At 47.4% G+C, this 17781-nt stretch overlaps 2 protein-coding genes across 3 annotated transcripts in view; one reads left to right on the top strand and one right to left on the bottom strand.

Annotated features, from left to right (window-relative positions):
• Window positions 1-17781, bottom strand: part of ANXA6 (annexin A6) — a 247982-nt gene that overhangs the window by 210780 nt on the left and 19421 nt on the right. The window lies entirely within an intron of this gene.
• Window positions 12659-14114, top strand: LOC134935703 (kinesin-like protein KIF19). Its single transcript, XM_063930583.1, has one exon. The coding sequence runs from the start codon at window positions 12743-12745 to the stop codon at window positions 14000-14002; it is 1260 nt and encodes a 419-aa protein (XP_063786653.1). The 5' UTR covers window positions 12659-12742; the 3' UTR covers window positions 14003-14114.

The raw sequence follows: 17781 nt of genomic DNA on the forward strand, positions 1-17781 counted from the left end.
AGAACTGCATAAAGGCCTGCTAGTGCTGCCCTCCACTATCGGCACTTACCATTAGGGAGGCCAATCCCGGGATCGGGATCGGCGGGATCCCGGGATTTGGGCCCAAAAATGCCGGGATTTGAATCCCGGGATTGGAGCCTCCAATTCCGGGATTCACGGGATTACATTGCGCATGTGCGGGAGGGTGGGTGTAAGTAATACTACTTACTATTAGGAGGGCGTCAGCCATGGAAAACACGCTGTACACGGCGGCACTTCAAATGTAGCGCTGGCCGCCAGCCAATCAGAGCTGGCGGACCGGCATCCAATCAGGGAAGCTGCCGCAGCAGCCAATCAGGAGCGACTGCTGCGGCCGCTTCCCCGATTGGCTGCCGGTCCGCCAGCTCTGGTTGGCTGGCGGCCGGCGCTTCATTTGAAATGCCGCCGCGTTCAGTGTGTTTTCCATGGCTGACGCCCGCCTAATAGTAAGTAGTATTGTAACACGTCATTCAAACGTGCCAGCAATAAAACAGGTAGTATATTCTTTCTGGTGGATTAGTACCTTGTTATTTCACCTTCTTCACACGTCATTAAATGTTCTGGTCTTCCGAGGTCACCATCGAATAATCTCACGCAGCTACTCCTTAAGACAATTTCAGTATAATGTAATTTATTGACAGCTGTCCCTTATATTGACCTTGAGACTCTTCAATATTGTCTACAGTATATTACCCTCACATAAACATGTTTTCAAACAGTATCATAACATAAAACAAACAGATTACAATAAGGTAATTTTTATTGCTACCGGGACCCTTGTCACTGGCTCTTCTTTCATCTGGTTCTTCAGGATAACCTATATTCAAAGGGTCATTATAACTTTATCACAGTTACTATACAAAATAATGATATTAAATTACACTATATCATACCAATGTTTGAACTTGCAACAAACAGTATGACTTCTGCCAACTGTGTCGATCAATATCAAGCTCACATTACACTGCCCAACACTGTCTGTTTGAGTACTCCCTTCTCCTTGATAGTGTGCCTTGAAAGGGTCCAAAGGGTCCAATCACTACATCAGTTTGACTAAAAATCCTAAATCTTTCTACTCCTAAGAATCTTGGAAGATGGTATATATTATAGTGTTCCAGCAGGGATCCGAGATGTTAGAGGGTCGCACGGCGTTATGAGATTATCTTATCTCTACTTTACTTCTGCTGATTTACTGTAAGAGCACAATAAACTGGTAGAGGAAAAGTCTCCACTGACTGACTAGCTGAGTCTGTATGACTTGCTACAAAGTATCTTCAACTCCTTATAAACTCAGCAATTATCCTTCTTTCTCCTGCCTCCTGACCGGCTCTGGTTATGTCTGTTAATATGGATACCTTTTAGCCTTTAGACAGTCTGTTACCAGGAGCTAGGATAACTTTGGGGTTAATTTCCCTCTGATTGTCTTTATTATGCCGGATTACTAACGATAATACTGGTCTGTCTGTATGTGAACTAGCCCCGGAGTAAATAGCTGATTTATTGACTAACAAAATGGGGCAACGTATACCTAGTATTATTGGGTACAAACTTCGGTTACTGGCTCTGTTTCACTTAACTGGAAATTTCTCCTGACGGTTTCATTAGTTGTGCAATGAGAATCGCCTGTCTGAACTTGGATGCGGTAGTCTATAACACTACACCCTATGTCTCTTTTATTCTATAAATGGTCTTTGTGGCTTAAATAGCTGTGTATCTTTATGGATTAATAGTAACTTCCATTTTCGGTTTAACATCCAAAAGAACAAGGGTGTATGAGTGCGTGAGGGCTACTATAGTCTATTCTGCGCCCAAACTGTACATAGTGTGGAGAAGAGACTGTTCCAGCAATGGACACAATATAGAATTCCTGTCACTATAATGTCGCTGGCAGAAGCACAAAGGTTTAATCATCTGCTGTATCTATATATATGTGGGGATGTGCTTTGCTGGCCACTTTTACCTATTACAGGTGAATCTGCACAGGCCGCTTCCCCTTTAGTCTATTATTAGGCAACTCCAGCTCCGCCTCCCGGTCCTCCTTCTCAGTACTGCAGCCTTGGCCAAAGCTCCACCCGCTGCTGTCACTCACCACTGGGGCCGCCTTCATGGACTGCCTGCTGCACGTTGTTACCTTCTCTCCCGGCGCCTCGGAATTCAGCTGCCGCAATTACGCTCACCAGGCCGCTTATTGCTGGAGCTGGAGGGTGAGCTCACCACTTGCCGCCTTCACTTCGGGACGAGTCGCCTCACTGTCGGGGCTCCGTCCCGCCACCAGACCCCGGGAGCTGACCGACGGCTGATAATTAGCGCTGGGTTGGAGGAAATTGCCGTCCTCTTGAGAGGTCTCACTGACGTAGCGTCTCTCTCCGCTGTCTTTTCCTTCTGCGACACACCAACGGATTTTTTAGACCCTCTTATTTATATTCTCCTTTTAGGTGCCCGGATTACTTTCCCAACTGTCTCCTGCACAAGTCCGGAATCCCCCTTTTAGCGTGTATGGACTCGTCCTTCTAGTCCATTTTAGCTACAGTTCCCAGTTATTTGGGTCATTCCAACTCAAGAAAGAAGGGGATATGCATGTACTGATAATTCCTCTCTATGAGAGTATCCACTTCGGCAACTAGTTTTTTTTTCTTCTGGGAGGGCTTCCCAGGCATACCTTTAATACAGTGTATCATATATGATTTTAATACATCAGGGTATTACATAGGTATTACATATACAAATATATGAGGGCTCCCAAGGCATACCTTTAATACAGTGTATCATATATGATTTTAATACATCAGGGTATTACATGGGTATTACATATACAAATATATGAGGGTATTACATATACCCTTCCTAGAATGATGCGTGTCCCCACGCATACCTGTTTTATCGAACCAGATGGACACATATCCGAACTATCTTCCTATTATATACCCAAGAGTACCTTCTGTGTTACCATGTAGTCAGATAGGCATACCTGTACATGTAAATTCTCACTAGAAGATCAGACCTCATATATATAATTTATATTACATATCAGTTATTCCCGGTATCGTAAGGGCGGAACACCTTTGGTACGGCGCTCCGACCTTCTGACCTCCATCGTAGTTAAACTAAACTCTGAATGGTTAGCAACTGTCGATGGGTCACTTCTGGGCTCGAGATATCTTACACTTGTTGGCTCGGGGACTATGCTCCTGAGGGAAGAGAATGGAACCGAGCTGCTCATGAACATTAGAAGTTCAAGGGGATTTTCCAGTGGTAAATTTCCTAGAGACTTCTGTTCCTCGATCACGGGTTTATCATTTTGTTGTAGAGGGGTTGCTCTTGTGGTACAGATTTTTAACTTATCTCTGGACACAGTGCTGATTTGCCCATCGGATTCTCTCTGTATTTGATAGGCGTACAATCCTTCACCCGGACCATCGATTATTGTATATGGGATATCCTCCCACATTGTGTCTAATTTACTCGTACGATGAGTCTTCCTCCTCCACACTTTATCACCCACTTGTAAGGTTGTAATCCGACTGTGGGCATTATAACACCTCTCTTGCCGTTGACGTACGACTTTCATTCTGTTCTCTACAATTTCTTGCGCTGTTTTTATTCGGTGTTGGTGTTCTCGCACCCAATCCGTCTGTAGTGAAATGGGTTCACCTACTGAGGGTATTACAGTATTACTTACACCCACCCTACCTCCATGCAGTGCTCTCCAACAATCTCCCTCCCACACCGCTACCTACACTCTCCCTTCCTCCCGCACCGCTACCTACAATCTCCCTCCCGCACCGCTACCTACACCCTCCCTTCCGCACTGCTATCTACAATCTCCCTCCCGCACCGCTACCCACACCCTCCCTTCCGCGCCGCTACCTACACCAACCCTCCCGCGCTGCTACCTACACCCTCCCTCCAGCACTGCTCCCTACACCCTTCTCCACCTGAGCCCTACTGCAATCCTGGGATCCCGGGATTGAGCGTTTTTCAAACCCGAATCCCGGGATTGAAAAAACGGCCCGGAATTGGCCTCACTACTTACCACCCTGGGAGCCGTAATGTCATATTCAAACGTGCCGCCCACTTACTGAGACCTATGCTCCCAACAATATATTCACTGATGAGAACTGCCACCGATCCCGGCACCCAGAGCATTCTGTCTATGGTGATTCATAATGCCGCTCTGACCTTGGGATGTCCTATTGTGCAAGAGACAGGAATACGGCAACATTACACCAACGCCTGTGTCCTGCTGGCCAACTGGGAGATTCAGAACAGCAATAACGCAGAGATTGGTACTATGCACTTTATAGATTGGAATGTGCTCTTGTATTAGAAAATAGTAATGCCATAATAAGAATACTATATACTGTATACATTTATGCTAACTTTGCTTTGGAGAATAGCCAGTGGCTTTAATGACATTAAAACAATATGGAGGATTTGGTATCTGGTGTAAATGCTCAATAAAGGGGATTAATATAATACATACCCCTACAGCCCATATTTTGAGGGATAAAAGAAGGTAAGAAAGAAAAGTGGAGAGAGAGGAAGAGAGGGGAGATGGTGAAAAAACAGAAAATGATGTGGAGTGAAAGAAAAGAGGGGGGAGAGAAAAATAAAACATACAATAAAGGAAGATATAAAAAGGTAGGAATAAAAAACAAGAGGGGGAGAGACAAGGGAAAGAAGGGGGAAAGAGAGGGAAGGTGACAGAAAGATAGAGGAAGGTAGGGCGAGGGGGAAGAGACAGATGTGATGAGAGGGGCAGAGAGAAAAAAAAAAAAAAAAGATAAGAGGAGGTTGAAAGTGGGAAAAGACAGAGGCTAATAAAAGAAGGAACGCTGAGCAGAACAGATAGTAACCTGGTGAATGACGGAAATTGAGCGGCGAATAGCCACGATGGCGGATAAGCAGTAAGGATAGGCTCTGGGTAGCGTAGCAGAATACGGGACGGAGCACTGGAGAGGGGTGGGGAAGGAGCTAGCAGTGGCAGGCAAAGGAGAAGTGTGGACCAGGTGAATAGGAGAACCGAGGGAGTAGCAGCCCCTCCCCGCACAGAGGGACATATTTAAGGGGGGAAGAAGCAAATAAGGCAGCATTGTGAGCAGAGATTCCCACCCACGAGGAGCAAGAGGCCCATTTGCCGTACCAGCTAGTAGGAGTAAATGGCAATCATGCCAAAAAGAACAGCAGGTCACAGTAGTGGTGGAAGTGCTGCGGGACAGCCAAATTGTGGCGCTAGCAAAACCCAAAGAGACACCTCGCCCCTGCGAAAGAACGGCTGATACACTTGGTACCACACCGATGGGAGACCAGGCCAAAGCCATGAGAAGGCGGCGGAGGTGCGTTCTCCTGGGGCTATGCGTCAGGGCAGAAAAGGGTCCCCGGGAGGTTACCGGTTACAGTTGCGAGGAGGGGACCCCCTACCACTGGGTCGGTTATCAGTTTCAGTTGCGATGAGGGCTGAGGACCCGCAGTGCTATTTAGGCCGCCAAAAAATTAATCAGTAAATTTATGGTAAAATTTAACAGTGACCTTTTAATTTGCAATGTGTACAAGTCTCCATCTGCTTATTTCAGGTACAAGAGAACCGGGAAAAGGTTAGGCAGCGGGAGGGAAGAGATGAAGGTTTTGCTGAAGTGTCAGGAGCATCAGACGATCACTGGTTTATGGGTTTAAAATACTGACATCTATATAACAAGCCTATACAACAGTGATAATCTCCAGTTACACAGTCGTACACAACTAATAGTCAGAAATGAAAGAAAAAGAAGAATGGGTTAGTCAGAAATTCATCTCCTTTATCCGCATTGCAAAATTGCCACTGGCGGGACAGATGATTGGACAGGAACAGAAATGACTGAATCAGACATAAAGGTAATAATTTAATAAAAAGTGATAATGTCTAGAACAAAAACTACCTGGTTTACATGACGTTCTGACATAAACATGCAAATAAAAGGTAGTGATGACATATATAATCTTTACAACTATGGCGCCAGTAGTACTTGATTTCCAAAATGATCTTGGATTACTGGGAAAGGTGCTGGGAGGATTCTAGTGTGATCTGGGAGGATCGGCATAAGATCTAATTAGTCCTGATTTTTCCAATCTGGGGCACTGTGAGGTCCTTAGGTCACATTTCAGTTATATAGAAAGGTATTATGGCCCTCATTCCGAGTTGTTCGCTCCCTAGCAGATTTTAGCAGCATTGCACACGCTAGGCCGCCGCCCTCTGGGAGTGTATCTTAGCTTAGCAGAATAGCGAACGAAAGATTAGCAGAATTGCGAATAGAAAATTCTTAGCAGTTTCTGAGTAGCTCGAGACTTACTCCTACACTACGATAGGCTCAGCCCATTTCGTTCCTGGTTTGACGTCACAAACGCGCCCTGCGTCCGTCCGGCCAGCCACTCCCCTGTTTCTCCAGACACTCCCGCGTTTTATCCTGGCACGCCTGCGTTTTTTTCGCACACTCCCAGAAAACGGTCAGTTTCCGCCCAGAAACACCCATTTCCTGTCAGTCACACTCCGATCACTTCAACGATGAAAATTCTTCGTTCGGACGTGAGTAAATCTACTAAGTTTTGTGCTAAAATACTTAGCGCATGCGCGCTGCGTACCATGCGCATTTTTGCCGAAAATCGGCAACGAGCGAACAACTCAGAATGACCCCCTATATCTTATGTATTATACTATTTGCCCCTGAGTCACTTGCCCTCCTCTCAGGCACCTCTATCATTGCTTTAAATACCAGTAGCAGATGCACAAAGCACTTGTTCACTATTCAAGGACAGACCACCCAACTTTTTCTCCGTGGGACAGACTTGTCTGTGGGGTGGACGGTGATATAATGTGATAGTATTAGGGATGTTAGGGACCCGTCTGATAAGGTTCACCTTGGTGTGATAGGTGCCAGGTGGGGATGCATATTTGCCCAAACACATGAAAAGAACCTCACTTATACTCCATGTTAATTGAAGAGATTATCAGTATTCTAGTGAAATTGTGACTGGTATGAAACAGATACAAAAATAAAATATTGTAAAGAACTTCAAAGAACAGAGCCTTGCATATTCAGTGGGCTTCACATTTTAACAGGTGCGTCTATATTTTTACAATATTTCGTAGGTTACAGTAATCAGTCCCCTTATAGGACATTCAGTGGTAAATTTACTAAGATGGGAGTTCTATTTAAGATGGGATGTTGCCCATGGCAACCAATCAGATTCTACTTCTCATTTATATGGCACCTTCCAGAAGATAATACCTGGAATCTGATTGGTTGCTGTGGGCAACATCTCATCTTAAACAGAACTCCCATCTTAGTAAATTTACCCCTCAGTGTGCCATTGAGGAACATTACTAGGCTAAGCACGGTTATATGCACAGACCGAGTAGAATGGGCTGTAATGTGAGCAGGAGCCGAGAGGCCAGCCCTCACATAAGCATGTGCAATCACCATTCTAATCCATCTGGCCAAAGTTTGCTTGTGAGCAGGCCAGCCCCGTTTGTGAAATCCAAACAGTACAAAGAGAGAATCAGATCTCCTAATAGAAGCAGTTCTCTTCACATAGATACGGAGAGCCCGTACCACATCCAAAGACCTCTCTTTGGGAGACAGATCAGGAGAAACAAGTGCTGGAACCACAATCTCCTGGTTAAGGTGGAACAAAGAAACCACCTTAGGCAAGTATCCGGGACGAGTCTTAAGAACCGCCCGGTCACGGTGAAATATCAGATATGGGGAACTACAGGACAAGGCACCCAAATCCGACACTCTTCTAGCTAAGGCAATAGCCAGCAGTACACCACCTTAAGGGAAAGCCACTTAAGATCAGCTGAACCAAGAGGTTCAAACGGAGACTCTTGTAACGCCTCCAAAACCACCGACAAGTCCCAAGGAGCCACAGGCGGGACATATGGAGGTTGGATACGCAAAACACCCCGAGTAAAGGTATGCACATCAGGTAAGGTCGCAATTTTTCTCTGAAACCACACCGACAAGGCAGATATTTGAACCTCTAGGGAGGCCAGACGCAGGCCTAAGTCCAGGCCCTGCTGAAGAAAAGCCAACAGCTTGGCTATACTAAACTTGGAAGCGTCATAATCGTTAGATGCGCACCAAACAAAGAAAGAATGCCAGACCCTATATAGTAAATCCGAGCCGAAGCCGGTTTCCGGGCCCGCAACATAGTTTGAATGACCGCCTCAGAAAACCCTTTAGCCCTCAAGATGGAAGCTTCAAGAGCCACGCCGTCAAAGACAGCCGGGCTAGGTCCTGGTAGACACAGGGGCCCTGAACGAGGAGGTCTGGGCGTTGTGGAAGTAGAATTGGACGCTCTGACGATAGGCCTTGCAGGTCTGAGAACCAGTGCCGTCTGGGCCACGCCGGAGCTATGAGAAGCAGATTTCCCTTTTCTTGCTTGAACTTCCGAATTACTCTGGGCAGGAGTCACACTGGAGGGAACACGTACGGCAGCCGAAACCTCCAAGGCACCTCCAGCGCATCCACGAAAGCTGCTTGAGGATCCCTCGTCTTGCTCCGAAGACCGGAGCCTTGTGATTGTGTCGAGACGCCATCAGATCTACATCTGGAAGGCCCCCCGTTTTCCACTAGGAGTTGAAACACTTCTGTATGGAGGCCCCACTCGCCGGCATGTACGTCCTGACGACTGAGAAAGTCTGCTTCCCAATTCAGGACTCCCGGAATGAATATTGCCAATATGGCCGGTAGATGGCGTTCCGCCCAATGTAGAATCCGTGAGACTTCCTTCATTGCCAAAAGGCTTCGAGTGCCGCCTTGATGAATTATGTAAGCCACTGTGGTGGCGTTGTCAGACTGTACTTGAACAGGACGGTTCTGAATTAAATGCTGGGCCAGGTTCAACGCATTGAAGACCGCCCGCAATTCCAGAATGTTGATCAAGAGGAGGGATTCCTCCTTGGTCCACCGACCCTGAAGGGAGTGTTGCTCCAGCACCGCGCCCCAACCTCTTAGACTGGCATATGTCATCAACAGGACCCAGTTGGATATCCAGAAGGGACGGCCCCTGCACAATTGTCAGTCCTGGAGCCACCAGAGCAGCGACAGACGGCCCTCCGGAGTCAAGGAGATCATGTGAGACCTGATCCGGTGAGGCAGGACATCCCACTTGGCTAGAATCAGCTTCTGGAGAGGGCGAGAATGGAATGGAGCATACTCCACCATGTCAAATGCTGATACCATGAGGCCCAGCACTTGCATCGCTGAATGTATCGACACTTGCAGACGAGAAAGGAAGCAACGAATCCAGTCCTGAAGCTTCAGGACTTTCTCCTGAGACCAGAACAACCGCTGGTTGTGAGTGTCCAATAACGCTCCCAGGTCCACCATGCTCTGAGCAGGGACCAGGGAGGATTTCTTCCAGTTGATGAGCCACCCGTGGGCTTGTAGAAACTGGACAGACATATCCAGATGATGCAGGAGAAGATCTGGGGAATTTGCCAGGATTAACAAGTCGTCCAGATACAGCAGTATCCTGACCCCTTGACGGCGGAGTACCACCGTCATCACCGCCATGACTTTGGTGAAGACTCGCGGAGCCGTAGTCAAACCAAAAGGTAACGCCCGAAACTGGTAATGCAGGTTGCCAATCGCAAGCCTGAGGTATTGCTGATGCGACTCTGCTATAGCAATATGCAGGTAAGCATCCTGTATGTCCAGGTAGACCATTTAGTCCCCAGGTTCCAAGGCCAGAATTATAGAGCAAAGGGTTTCCATACGGAACTTTGAAATCTTCACAAACCTGTTCAATGCCTTGAGGTTGAGAATGGTCCGGGAGGACCCATTCGGTTTCGGGACTAGAAACAGCGGAGAATAGTACCCCCAGCCTCTCTGCGCAAGAGGAACCTGTACTACGACTCCTGTATCCAGGATGTTCTGTACCACCGAATGCAGAGTGTTTGCCTTTGTTTGGTCCAACGGGACGTCTGTCTGGCAAAATCGATGAGGGGGTCGGTTTTTGAAGGCTATGGCGTAACCTTGAGTGACTACTTCCCGTACCCAGGCATCTGAAGTGGTCTTCAACCATTCCTGGGCACACCCTAGAAGCCGGCCCCCCACCCTGGGATCCCCCAGGGGGAGGCCCGCCCCGTCATGCGGCAGGCTTATCTGTCTTGGAAGCTGGCTGACAGGCCGCCCAGGCTCTTTTGGGCTTTGGCTTACCAGGTTTGGAAGTGCGAGCCTGCTTGTTGTACGCCTGACCTTTTGCTCTACCTGAAGGACGAAAGGGGCGAAAGGAAGTACCTTCAGCCTTCGACACAGAAGGAACAGTACTTGGCAGACAGGCAGTTTTGGCAGTAGCCAAGTCAGCCACTATCTTATTTAAGTCCCCCCCAAACAGATTATCTCCCTTGAAAGGGAGTACCTCCAGGGTCTTTCTAGAGTCCAGATCCACAGACCAGGATCTCAGCCACAATATCCGGCGAGCCAGGACTGACGTAGTAGAGGCCTTGGCTGCTAGTATACCGGCATCAGAAGCCACCTCTTTAATATAGCGAGCAGCTGTGACAATATATGACAAGCATCGTCTATCATGGTCAGAAGATATTTCAGCTTCTAACTCCAAGGCCCATGCTTCAATAGCCTCTGTAGCCAATGTTGCTGCAATAGTGGGCCTTTGTGCAGCACCCGTGAGGGTGTAAATTGCTTTCAGACAACCCTCCACACGTTTATCCGTAGGTTCTTTTAGAGACGTGACGGTAGTGACAGGTAGAGCTGAGGAAACCACCATCCTAGCCACATGTGAGTCTACTGGAGGAGGCGTTTCCCAATTCTTAGACAGCTCTGGTGCGAGGGGATAGCGAGCCAGCATCTTCTTTTGAGGCACAAACTTCGTACCCGGGTTCTCCCTGACGTATATCCACTAGGTGGTCAGAGTGAGGTAAAACTTGTTTAAACCACCTTCTGACGCTTGAACCTATCTGGTTTCTTAGGAGGAACGGATGGCTCGGGATCATCCGTAATCTGCAGAATCAACTTAATAGCCTCCAAAAGATCAGGAACACCCACATGTGAACTACCCTCCCCATCAGCCATATCTGAGTCAGAACCTGTGGGGTCAGTGTAACTGCCGTCTTCATCAGACGAGGTGTCAGTGACAGCAGTGGATTGTGAGGAGACAAGAGCTCGCTTAGAGGACCCCTTGGGCATAGGAGAGTGATGATCAGACTTTTTAGTAGTCAGGGACTGGTTCAACTTCCTCAATTGAGCAGATAAATCATCCGCCCACGGCGGTTTAGCTGTAGGGACCACATACGGCTGTACCGGCGTAGAGGATCCCATAGGGGGTGTTAGTTTATTAACTAGCATATGTAGAAGCGTGGAAAAAGCGGCCCATGGTGGGTCATTATGTACCCCCATTGCCACAGTCCCACTGTGGGGCAAGGAGCCCCCAGAACCAGAGCCCCCAGCTGCTATATTTTCCTCATAGGGGTCTGTGGCTTCAGCAACACCTGTAGTGTGTTCAGCCCCAGAACCGTTACCCTCAAAAGCAGACATGATATAACTTGCAGTATCAGGTCAGGGCCGGATTAACAATGAGGCGGATGGAGCTGCAGCTCCAGGCCTCCCATTGAAAATAGGCCCACAGTAAACTGACAGCGTTGACAGGAGAAAAAAAACTTTCCTGTTACAGACTGCCAGCAGCCGTCCTCTTTCTCATGCCCCGCCTCCTCCGGCTCCAACTCTCTCACCTGGGATCAGTCACAGAGAGCCATGCAGGGAGTGTGGTGGCCGCCCCTCCCCTCATGTCTCTCCTTCACCGGGGTCCAGGGCCTGTCACTCACAGTCACAAGCTCCACCCCCACACTACACAAAAGAGTTGCTGCTGCGTAAAGCCTGGTACTGTAAGCTGTTCTATAATGGCTTCTTCATGAGTATCATGGATTAGTGTGTGTGTATACTGTACTGTATGTGTGGTGTGTGTACTGTATATGCATACCTCCCAAAACGTGACCTTATCCCCCGTAAGGGAGCGTGGCATATGGAGGAGGGGGCGTGGCTTCACAGGAGTGCCGCAATCACTATCCACGCCCCCGTTTTCGTCACTGAGGGGGCATGCCCAGCGCTGTCCTGTGAATAGATGCTATGCACATGCGCACAGTGCCTATTCACTGTTGCTGTTCACTGATGCACAGTGACAGGAACCTCCCAACTGCTCCCCCCACCACCACGGGACACTATGGCCCGCGGGTGGGACAGTCCCAGAAAAATGGGCCTGTCCCACGAAAACATTGGGACAGTTGGGAGGTATAGTATATGTACTATGTGTACTGTATGTGTGTGTAGTGTGTATATGTGGTGGTGGTGTGTGTATGTGTGTATATATGTGGTTGTGTGTGTACTGTATATATGCTGTGTGTACAGTATGTATGTAGTGTGTACTGTGTGTAAATGTGGTGGTGTGTGTGTGTGTGTGTACTGTATGTCTGTGTAGTGTGTACTATGTGTGTGTAATGTGGTGGGTGTGCGTACTGTGTGTGTGTATATGTGGTGGTGGTGGTGGTGGGTGTCTATGTCATAGTGATGTCATAGTGCAGCCGATTGTGATGTCATAGTGATGTCATAATGCAGCTGATGGGTATAGAACAGGCAGCTGACTGCTTCCTGGCTCATATCTGATATTGCTGGACTAGTGCCAACACACAGATAATTTTCTTACGCTTTTCTGATATTAGAATCGAGAGAAGATGAATACTGAAGAGAAGAACGCTATAGACCATCAGGTGACTGTGGCTCTGCGCATCCGTCCATTTAATTTGATGGAGACTAAGAATCGAGCCCAGTGCATCACACACCAACTTGGTCCGCAGACGCTGCTACTGAAGGACCCTGGCGAGGATCCTTATGACGTACTGCGCTCGAGCAGGACAAGAGAAACAACATTCACCTTTAACAACGTGTTCGATCAGGCAGCTACTCAGGAAAATGTATATGATTCCACGATGAAGAACATAGTGGATGACATCCTAGCTGGGTACAATGCTGCCATATTCGCCTACGGCCCAACAGGTACAGGGAAGACCTATACTATGATGGGTAAGCCTCGCGAGCCCGGAGTGATTTATCGCACCCTGAAGGACCTGTATAAGACGATTGAGGAGACCGGAAGGAGAGATCATTTCTCTTTATCATTGTCATATGCTGAGATCTACAATGAAACAATCCGGGACCTATTAAAACCTTCTTCTGGATCTTTGGCCCTCAGAGAGGATCCATATGGTAACACCAAAATACTAGGGATTACTGCGTTCTCCCCTAGCACACCTGAGGAGGCCATGAATCTGCTGAAGATGGGAAACATACGGCGCTCTGAAGCAACAACAACAGCTAATAAGACCTCATCACGCTCCCATGCCATATTACAAATCACCGTAAAACAAACAGGCAGTGATGGAGTTAGCACAGGCCGCCTGTACATGGTGGACCTGGCAGGATCAGAGCGGGCAAGCCAGACTACAAACAGCGGCAAGACCATGAAAGAAGGAGGTTACATCAACCGCTCCCTCCTCGCCCTCAGGAAGTGCATCATGGCACTGCGCGAGAAACCAGGCAGCCATATAAACTATCGAGACAGTAAACTGACCTGGCTGCTAAAGGGCGCACTGAGCGGGAAAAGCAGGATGGTCATGATTGCACACGTCAGCCCTGCAGATAGTGCCTTTGAAGAGTCACGCAGCACAATGACCTATGGGAGCAAGGCCAAATTCATCCAGACACGGGTGGAGAGAAACAGCGTCCCCCATGGTACTGCTGAGAGGGGCAGGGGGGGCGCAGTGCTGCGGAAAGACATGCAGTTTATTATGAGACGCACTATGGCACCGCTGATTAATTTGCCCCGCGTAGTCCCTATGGCAAAGAATTTCCAGGCTGTACAAGAGATCAAGGCTACAGCTCGTGCCAGTGCAAATTCGTACACATATCTAGAATTAGCACGTAGATGGCTGTAGAAACACCACTTGGGCCGGCAGAAACACCACTTGGGCCGGCCGGCAGGAACACCGTTGGTGGTAAAGGTGATTATAAAAAAAAAAAAAAAAAAAAGAGAGCTGGGGATTAGGGCTACTGGCGACACCCCAAGAAAAGAAAAAACGACACTGGGCAGCCACCTCATTGGTGTGTTGGAAGAGCTGCTATTTTTTTTTTAAATATTGACAGTTACATCTAACTCATTGATACGTTAATAACTTTTAAACCTGGGCAATGTCGGGCACAGATGGAGCCGCGCTCATCTGAGGCGGCTCCATCACTGGCGCGCACTCCCGGCGTGACTGCACGATCCGTCCGCTTAGTCACTCCGGGAGTGCACAGAGATGCTCCCATTGTGAGAGTCTCTGTCCGGGCACACGGACTGAGATGCTCTCCATTCAAGTGAACGGGGTGCGTCTCCATCACGCGCGCCCTCCCGGCCGGGTGGAGACGTTGTCAGCGATAGGCGCGCCCCTAGTTACAGACGGAACCGCGAATAGCATGGCTCCATCTGTACTTCAGCTGCTTATACATCATTTGTGCTGTTCGTGGTTTCAGTTCATTATGTTTCATAATGACATTTTATTGCATCCTTATGTATTGTATTCTTGTTATGTGGCATGGGGACATATTCATTATGAAAAAAAACAAAAACTGTGAAATAAGAATTTTTTATTTTTTATTCTCACCCTCACATTTCACAGATTTTTGATCATGATTCCCTTATAAAAATATCCCTTCCGAAAAACTATTTTTGCGAAGCAGCTTTTTAAGATGATATTTATCAAACTGTAACAGGTGTCTGTATGGACTTCCTCACACTGCGCATGCCACCACCGGCGTCCGTAGCCTCTGCCTCCCTGCCACTAACCCAGCAGCTGTAACTACATAGGGCCCTCCCAGCCGCCGTTGTAAGTCACCCACGTGCAGATCCCCCCCCCCCCACTTCCCCCATATACTCTTACAGGTTGTCCCCCAACCTGCTTGACCCCAACATAACATTATGCCGGCAATTGTATGTTCCATGTGTAAAAAACTGTATGTATATTTATTTATATTTAAAGGCACACTCTTTTTATGTTTTGTATTTTTTTTACTTGCCAATCCATTTGCTGCAGCTTTTGTCAGTATACCGCACTTACGCTGCCTCTGGACTCTATGGGTTGTATTCAATTGTTAGGAAAAAACAGACACCCAACTGACTTTTCAAACAATTGAATTCCCCCCACTGAATTTAGTTTGGCTGCGTACAAAAATCTGCAAGTCCGTGTCGAGATCAGGCCTTTAGGTGGGGAGTTACAGCGGCACTGGCCCCCACGCTGCTTATAGAATTGACCCCAGTATGTGAGATGGAATTTACAAAGAGAAAACAGAATATATTAAAATATTTTGGATCCAAAACATGATGCATTGTGCTTCCAATTTATTTATTTTATTAAGTTATTTATGTAGCGCACATGTATTCTGGAGTGTAAAGCCCATGTGCACATAACCTGTCTGATTCTGCTTACATATACATGTGATAAAATTATATTGTGGTAATAACACCTTTTAATATTTTTTTGCAGCCAATTGAAGACCGGTTTGTGGAGGCAGGAAAACTACAGAGATATCAGCTTCAGGTACATTTTGTAAAGATTAATCAGAAGCAGCAATGAAACAAAGCAATTGAATAAGACAGTGTTGCGGCCACAGGTTTTTTTTTTTTTGACCATCTGCAATGTGTCTTCACTCATTTTTCCTCATGTCCCATATAATTGCACAGGAAAGTGAGCAAAGAATCCTTATTGGGAATAAGAAGGTGGCGCAGATTATGACCGGAGGATTCCTTGGGGTCAGTACAATTAGCCACGAGGGGAGCAAACTCAGACCATGGAATCTGAACTCTCCCCCGACTCACTGCCCTATCTCACCTCATACTTGTGTATTTTTATAGCCCTATGGGCGAGATTCAATAGTTTCCCCCCCCCCCCCCCTCACACACCCGTCCACGCATGCCAGCAGCTATTCAATAGTTTCTGCAATAACATCATTTGAGCTCACTACCCCCCGGGGGTGATGAGCTGAAATGTGCGAAAAAAAGGTGACCCGTTTGGATGCGATATGCGTGATAAAATAGAATAATTGAATATCGCCCCGCGATCTCCCATCACTTTAGACGGGAGATCAGGTGGTGCGATATAACAATTGAATCTCGCCCTATGGGTCTGCGAACAAATAATCCATGAGTACATGAGCATATAGCTGCACTCATGGATGCGACTGTGTTGCGCCTAACTGAATTGACCCTCTAGTTTGTGAATCCTTTCCTATCGCACCCACAGGATAGAAACTGAAAAACAATTCATTCATTTTGACAGTAACATTTTCTATTCCATCTCTCTTACAGAACCAGATTATTCGTTAAGCACTTTAGAGCTAAATTAGCTATGCAGCACTCTTCAGAAACACAGCATCTTCAGTCGTCTTGGCCGTTACAACACAAAACGTGACGGACTTTCTATTGAAAATAGCTGCCCCTTTAAATTCCAAAACCACTGAAGGCGCAGCAGCTTTGAAAATCACTAAATTTAGCACCTCATCTCTTGTCTAGTACCCAATGGACACATGGGCCCAATAGCTCTAACACAATTTATATGTGATTTTTTTTTTTTTTTTTTTATCTATGAAGGTGGGAAAAGGTCACAAAAAATGTTGCCTATAGCAACATATGGTCTTAATCAGTCTCACCCCATTACTGTGTTTTGTGGGTTGTCTTCAGCATCCGGGACACAAATGGCATATGTGGTGTGGAACTTTTCTGTGACTTTAAGAACTTTTAGCTGCCAGAGTCTATTACATAGCATCTGTTGAGGTGCACTGTACTGTAAATTACACCTACGTAATGTGAATACAGTTAACACAAGTAAATATGCAATTTTGGAAGGCTGCTGCAATTGCAGTGCATATGTAGGAGGAGGTGCATACCACCTCCTACCTGCATTTGTGATGCGATAGCATCTCTGATGAATGTTGCAATGTTAACCTGCGACGGCAGGCTGAGTAATGCGACAGTCCTTGGACTCGACGCTCCCGGAAAACGGGAGCCCTCCCTGTCCCTCCCTGCGAACAACAGGCAGAGGCGTTCGCATCCCTGTGATGCGATCGCAGGACCCGTTCTGCACCTGCGCAGAACAGGGTCTGCGTGTGCAGTTTCCCAACCATGGGGAAACTGCAGCAAGGATCGCATAAGTCTCAGACGAAACGCAACGGAACTTGGTGTGAGAAAAAGTTGCAGGCACTGCATCTGAGCCCGACTTATGCAGATTCAGACTTGGTTGCATACATATATACACTTGTCGCACATCAGATTGATCAGTGCAAGCAGTGGCGTACCAATAGTCCCCGCAGACCCCGCGGTGGCCTGGAGGCGCTGGTGGTCTGCGGGCACTATTAGTACTCCACTGCCTGGAGCTGCAGATACTTGTCTGCGGTCCTATCGCGCATGCCACCATTGAAAATGACCCTTCCAAAATGGCTGCTGCCTCAGAAGAGACAGTAATTAGGTATGCTAAAGGAGGTGTTGGCTATTTTGGGAGGGACATTTATAATGGGGGCAGACGCGACAGGAACGCAGACCTGCAGCGATGGCCAGAGGGAGAGATCCCCTGACAACGAGCAGAACCCCTGACAACTAGCAGGTACCATAGGGGGGCGGGTGCCTGAAGTTATTTATATGGGGGGTGCGTTTACTTTATAGTTACGCCACTGAGAGCAAGCT

Source organism: Pseudophryne corroboree, chromosome 6, assembly GCF_028390025.1.
Source record: "Pseudophryne corroboree isolate aPseCor3 chromosome 6, aPseCor3.hap2, whole genome shotgun sequence".
Lineage (NCBI taxonomy): Eukaryota > Metazoa > Chordata > Amphibia > Anura > Myobatrachidae > Pseudophryne > Pseudophryne corroboree.